Source organism: Tinamus guttatus, unplaced genomic scaffold (assembly GCF_059628265.1).
Source record: "Tinamus guttatus ecotype Peru unplaced genomic scaffold, ASM5962826v1 Tinamus_guttatus_pri_ptg001087l, whole genome shotgun sequence".
Taxonomy (NCBI): domain Eukaryota; kingdom Metazoa; phylum Chordata; class Aves; order Tinamiformes; family Tinamidae; genus Tinamus; species Tinamus guttatus.
Window position 1 is genome coordinate 1,843,304 of NW_028289621.1, and position 6,203 is coordinate 1,849,506.

General features: G+C 42.1%; 1 protein-coding gene across 1 annotated transcript in view; it reads left to right on the forward strand.

Moving 5' to 3' along the window:
• TAF1 (TATA-box binding protein associated factor 1) overlaps positions 1-5,228 on the forward strand; it is a 32,669-nt gene extending 27,441 nt beyond the window's left edge. Inside the window, exons 36-39 of the mRNA XM_088538457.1 lie at positions 2,413-2,511; positions 2,794-2,944; positions 3,721-3,892; positions 4,989-5,228. Coding sequence (XP_088394583.1) covers positions 2,413-2,511; positions 2,794-2,944; positions 3,721-3,892; positions 4,989-5,205 — 639 coding nt within the window. The 3' untranslated portion in view covers positions 5,206-5,228. The remainder of the gene's footprint in view (positions 1-2,412; positions 2,512-2,793; positions 2,945-3,720; positions 3,893-4,988) is intronic.
• The last annotated feature ends 975 nt before the right edge of the window (positions 5,229-6,203 follow it).

Here is a 6,203-nt window from a genome sequence, read left to right on the forward strand (position 1 = left end):
AATGCAGTTGTGGAGACTAGAATATTGCTCCCCATATGCATCTTCAGGAGTTGGTCTCTGAGCTATAAAAAGCAAATACAGCAAGTAGAGGCTGTTTATGGTTTACATGTCTGTTTAGATTCTTAGGAAACCTGTTTTTGCCTAACTTGAACAGTACTGCTGCTGCTCTTTAACACTTTCAGGATTGTCATGGTACTTAAACCATGTATATTTACCTGGGTGCACTATACGTGTATACATTATAAGGGTATTTTATCAAAATCTGAATCTGTAGTTCCCTATTAACTCTTTACAGAGATCAAATGGAATCAAACTACAGGCTGCCTTTTAGAGCACATTACCCAACCCCATCCCTTTTCTCTCTTTTGTCATTTTGTGGTGTTCCTGATATAGCGATTTACAGAAATGACTGAAAGTTAATGTTTTACTATTTCGTATTTGGTAAAGTAGTTTTTGTCCGGTTCAGATAGCAGCAGTTCTTCGGCATTTGTGCTTGTAACACTATTTCCATGGTAGAAGCATTAAAAGAGCCATACTGAGTCAAAGCACAGGGCGATAAAATCAAATCCTCTGTCTCTGGCAGGAGTGACTGGATGCAAACAGACACAACTATGGTGAAGCCTCTCTGCTGCTGGCATTTGGCAGCCCAGGCCCTTCAAGGTGGCATTGTACCTGCTCCTGGGCTTATGAGCTGCAGAGAGATGTATTCTCTGCAAATTTCAGATCCTTTTGGAGTCCATTTACAATTTTGGCCTCTACCAGATTGCACTGTGTGAAGTACCGCCCTCCACTTTCAAATTTGCTGTCTGACAAACCTCAATCCTGAAGTTGTGAGCTATTGCTTTCTATCCGTTTGTTCCTAAAATGTAATTCCTTATCATGATTAGACAGTATTTAATAGCAGAGGCACTGAACCAAACAGGTGCATTCAGTCCTGAAGTACCAGTCTTGCCTCTCAAGGAATTGTTCCAGTCTCAGTTCAATGCCTGAGAACATTGTCCCCAGTATCCACATGTGCCTTAGCCACCTGATTTGTATGAGGGTAACACTTCTCTCAGTGTGTCAGGTCACGCTTCAGTCTGTGGAGGTGAGAGCAATCTGTCTGCATGGACACTCACCACACTATCCCAGGGAAGCGAGGAACACGGATTGAGCTGTGTAAACAAGTTCCTGAGAGGAAGCAGTGACTTTGTATGTAGCAGGTGACAAAGAAGAGGAGGATGCTCAAGCAGACAAGGGAATACATTTCAAAAACTAGGTGCTTTCCTTCATTTGGATTGCTCTAGAAAAAAAGAAATGACAAATTTAAAGAGCCCTGGGAGTTTGGAATTGTGAAATCTACTACTCTGACTCCTAAGGATCAAAAACCGCAAGAGAATCTGCCTAAGGCCAGATATTTGTTTGCTTCACTACTTCAGGGAGTAGAAACCTGGTGACTCATTCTTCAGAGTGCTCATGTGCAATCCCTCATTGATTCTGAATAGGGAAATGGTGAAGTCTATTCTAAAGGTTTGGAAAATCATAGCTGGTTTATTATGCTTGTATTCAGTGATCTTTAGAAACTATACAAACCTCCTAGGAGGAGATGGTTGGCATTGTATTTACTCTCGAGCTGTTGAAGAACGTAAGAAAAAGACAAGGTTAAAGGTGTTAAATCATTATAAGTGATTTGGTTACAGTAACCACAAAGCATATTTTTTCTTAGTCTCTATTCCATGTTAAGCAAAAAAAAAAAAAATGGACAAGAAGGCACAGCAGAGGTAACACAGTAACATGGGCAATAAAAATAAAGACTGGAAGAGGAAAGAAGGTGAGGAGAGCCCCAGGATTGGAGCTGGTGCCAGAAAGATTTCATGAGAGCTCTATCCCTAATGAAGAATAGTTGTTAAATTAATTCAGGAGTACTCTGAGTACTCCTGACCTGCAGAGTTTGAATATATGTGGTTCTGTCTAGATTGCTGTTGTTCATGGCTTTGAGAATGGAAGTGTTCTCTGGGCTTGGATCAGAACCTGCATGTCTTCTCTACCTTGGACTCATGATGACTGGGGGCAGAAGAATGGGAGAGAAGGGCAGGAAAAGACTTGTTGGAAACTGCTGACTGCTTTGAAAATGTGTTGTGAAAATAAGCCCCTTTTTAAGATCTAAGGGTCTATTCCAGAAGTAGCTTAGGTAATGAAGGAATTTGGGTGCTTTAAGGCTGGAGATTTCCTTTTCCCAGATGAGTACATCAAGAAAAAGGTGGGTGGAGACTGTGTGCCCTGCATTCTTGGAATAAAGGGAGAAGGGATTTCGCCTCACCCTCCCCTTTCTTCCCCCCCACTCATCATTGTGGTCTGGATGTCAGTCAAAACATTGGCTTCTGTCCATTAGTGCCTTCCTCAATGGTGTTGCTATTTGTGTTCCCCATTCAGATGCGCCAGGGGCGAGGTAGGCTGGGCGAGGAAGACTCTGACGTAGATATTGAAGGGTTTGATGAGGATGATGATGGGAAACCTAAGACTCCAGCCCCAGTGAGTATACTTACTGAAATCCCATCCACAGTCCACTTGTTGACTTGCATCCTTGTGGTAGAAGTCTCCATAGTTTAAGTGCAGTGTGTCTGGCACCCTGAAGGGCAGCAGTATTCACAGTAGTAGTTAGACAATTAAATGCAGTTTTAAAATGTCAGCATTGCAAAACAAATTAATGAATGCATCAAACTGAATTGTGAGATTAAAAAATAGGTATAAGCTGGAAATGGCAGTAGTTTATACCATGTCTGAGCTTAATGATTCTCGTTCTGAATGATACAGGAAGTTGAAGATGCAGATGGTGATCTTGCTGATGAAGAAGAAGGATCAGCCCAGCAGCCCCAGGCCAGTGTCCTCTATGAAGATTTGCTCATGTCAGATGGAGAGGATGATGATGATGGGAGTGACGAAGAAGGAGATAATCCTTTCTCATGTATGTTTCCCTTTTAATATAGCAAGGTTGAATAGGAACTGGTTGTTCACCAGAATAGCTCTCTTGTCCTTCCATCATAAAAACATAACCGGGGATTATTTGGATTAATAATTAAACAATTTATAATTGGTATACATAGAGCAAGTAAAGTAGCATTTGTAAGGAAAAGAGATCATCAGGGCAAGATTAAAAAAAAAAAACATAAATGGAACTAAAGACAAAGCAGAACAGGAGTGCTGTGCCTACGTATGGGCACAGAGGAAAACAGTTAAGATCTGGTTGGTTGTTTCATAAAGTAAAAAATGGTTAGGAGAGACTGGAACTAGGATTTCATGTGTTGAACAGGATTGGGCAGAGATTACCAAAAGCACTAAGTGTCGATAGGAGACCGTGGGATCAGGATTGTTATCAGGAGCTGGCAGAGGGATTTGAAGGCTCTTCATTTTGCTAAAGAAGTGTCCATGCAGAAGAGCATATGGTGGTATTTAGCGATGGCTTCAGAAAACTATTATAAGGGAAAAAATGTTTGGAGTAGACAAAGGAAAGATGCGGTAGAAGCACTTGAATAGTGGAATTTGATTGTTATTAAGAAACATCAGAAATGGGTGCTCACTGGTACCGGCTTCCAGATGCACTTTGTACTGTGTTTTGGAAGCACTACTTCCTATATGTTCCTTATAGTCTATATTGTGTCCTTTTAACAAATGAAGACAGTATGTATGTCACTGCTGGAACCAAACTGTTGATTTATGACCAAGTGTTGGTTTATTGCCCAGCTATCCAATTGAGTGAGAGTGGCAGTGATTCCGACGTGGAGTCCAGTGCAGTGAGACCCAAACAACCTCATGTTCTCCAAGAGAACACGCGAATGGGCATGGACAACGAAGAAAGTATGATGTCCTATGAAGGTGGGGAGACATCTCAAGTCATGGAAGACAGTAATATCAGGTAATTAGAGCTAAGGAGGTTGTTTAAAATACTGTCTTCAGAAATCTCTTAACAGGAAGGATTTTGTTCTGAAGCGCTTATGGTAAAGAATTGGAGAGTGTCTCATAATTTTGTTAAGTTTCTCTGGTAATGGTCTTAGTGTTGCGAGTGTCACTGCAATTTACTTTTGAAGCTATTGTTGATAGGAATTTGGTTATGCTGTTAGACCATCCCTAATGAAGAATAGTTGTTAAATTAAAAATAAAATCAAGAATAAGTTCTTGTAAGTTAAATAGCTTCCTCTGCATAATTTTTTTTGCAGGCAAGGAAAGTGAGTCTTGTTATAAATTGTCTCAGAAATTACTAAATGCCTTTGAAGCTAAAAGATAATATAGTTGATTACCTTCAAGGGTTTTTTTTAAAGTAATAATTTCCTTCCTTGAAAGAAAATTGCTTATTTGAAGTCCAAAAGAATAGTGAAGAATAGGAATGTGCCTATTCTGTATTTTAAAAGGAGTTCCATTTTTAGAAAATGGCAAGTACAGCAATAATAACTTTATTTTCTGCACTGATGTGAGAAAATACTGATCTACTTTTTCTCTGGCCATTATGTAGAGTGTTAGCACTAGATTTTTTTTTTTTTAACTAACAGAATTCACCCCCACAATGTTGCTCTTGGTATTTGCCCAATAAAATATTTTACAGGCAAACATAATACAGATGAGACTTGTCCCCATAAGAGTAGCTATGCTGGGGCAGGCAAATGGTCACTCAGGCCAGATGAGAATGGGCTGTGCTGCGGTGGCAGTTGCTGCATCTCCAGTGGAGGTGACGAGTGGAAGGTCCCTGCAGGAAGGAGAGAGCTCCCCTTGTTCTTTCTGCCCTGGGCATTTCAGAATGGGGTGAGGATGAGGATGGAGAATTGTTTCATTAGGAGAGCTGTTTTTTTAGTAATAGAATTGTCACTGTCAAATTGAAATGCCTGATGGTTCCAAGAATTTCACAAGCAGTTCAACTCGGGGACTGCTTACAGGAGTAAAAATGTTACATATAGAATTTGAATACCAACCACTGATTTGAAATGCCAGTATAACAGGAGTTATGTTCTTTCCTCTAGTTATGGCAGCTATGAAGAACCAGACCCCAAATCCAACACGAGAGATACTAGTTTCAGCAGTATTGGAGGGTATGAGATCTCGGAGGAAGAGGAAGAGGAGGAAGAGCAGCGTTGTGGGCCAAGTGTATTAAGTCAGGTCCATCTCTCTGAGGACGAGGAAGACAGCGAGGATTTCCATTCCATTGCAGGAGACAGCGACCTGGACTCGGATGAATAGACCTCTCGGGAGCCTCCTGTTCCCTGAGCTGCCAGGCAGCCCAGGCTGCTCCTGGCTCATGAATTACCATCGTCCCAGTTTGGTGTAGGAAACAACACGGTGCAGTCTGTGTTAATATGAAACATTTTTTAGTAGTAATTTTTATCAGTTCTTCAGCTTATTATGTGACTGAATAAATGGTGAAAAATAAGCTTTAGAGAAACAAGCCTGGCTGCAGTGTTGGCCTGGTATGGTCTCTACTACTTCTAGACTCCAGCTGAAGAGACCTGGAATGGTTCATTCTTTGGTCTTTAGAGATGTAAAGTAATTTCTGAACTTTAAGAGCCCTATGGATTCCAGCATGTCTACCAGGGAAAAATGGTTGCTCAGAATGAAACAGCTTTTTTTTTTTTTTTTTAATAAAGCATTGTAAAGGATGGACTTTCCCCTTATGAAATGACAGTTACCCAGGAACACAGTATGAGTGGATGTGCTAGTAATTCAACTACCCAGAATGTTTCACTGAATGCCTGCCTTATTTTTTTTTTTTTTTGAAGTTGCAACTGTTCCCAGAAATCAAAATTTCCGAAGTGGAGGAAATTTCCGGCTGCTTGTATTCCAGGAAAAATCCTCAGTAGTTGTGGCTGTGAGATCCTTCATTTTCAGGCAGGAGTGGAGCACAGACCCCGATGAGCTTTTGTACTGTACATGCTGCTTAACCCAACTGTAAATAAAACCCGAACTGGTTTAAAGACAAGACCGAGGACTAGTCCTTGCCCTGCCTGTCTTTTCCTGGGCTGCTGCGTTTCGGTGTGAGGCCAAAGCGAGGGCGACACCTCACCCGCCGCCCGCCTCATGGCGCCCGGCAGCCCCGCGCGCATGCGCGCTCCCCCCGCGTTTGTCGCAATGGCTCCGCGCGGAGGGATACCCGCAGGGACAAAGGTGCCGCGGCCCTCACGCGGCGCCGCCTGCAGGCGGAGCGCGGCGGAGGGAGACGCATGCAGTTCCGGCGCGGATCC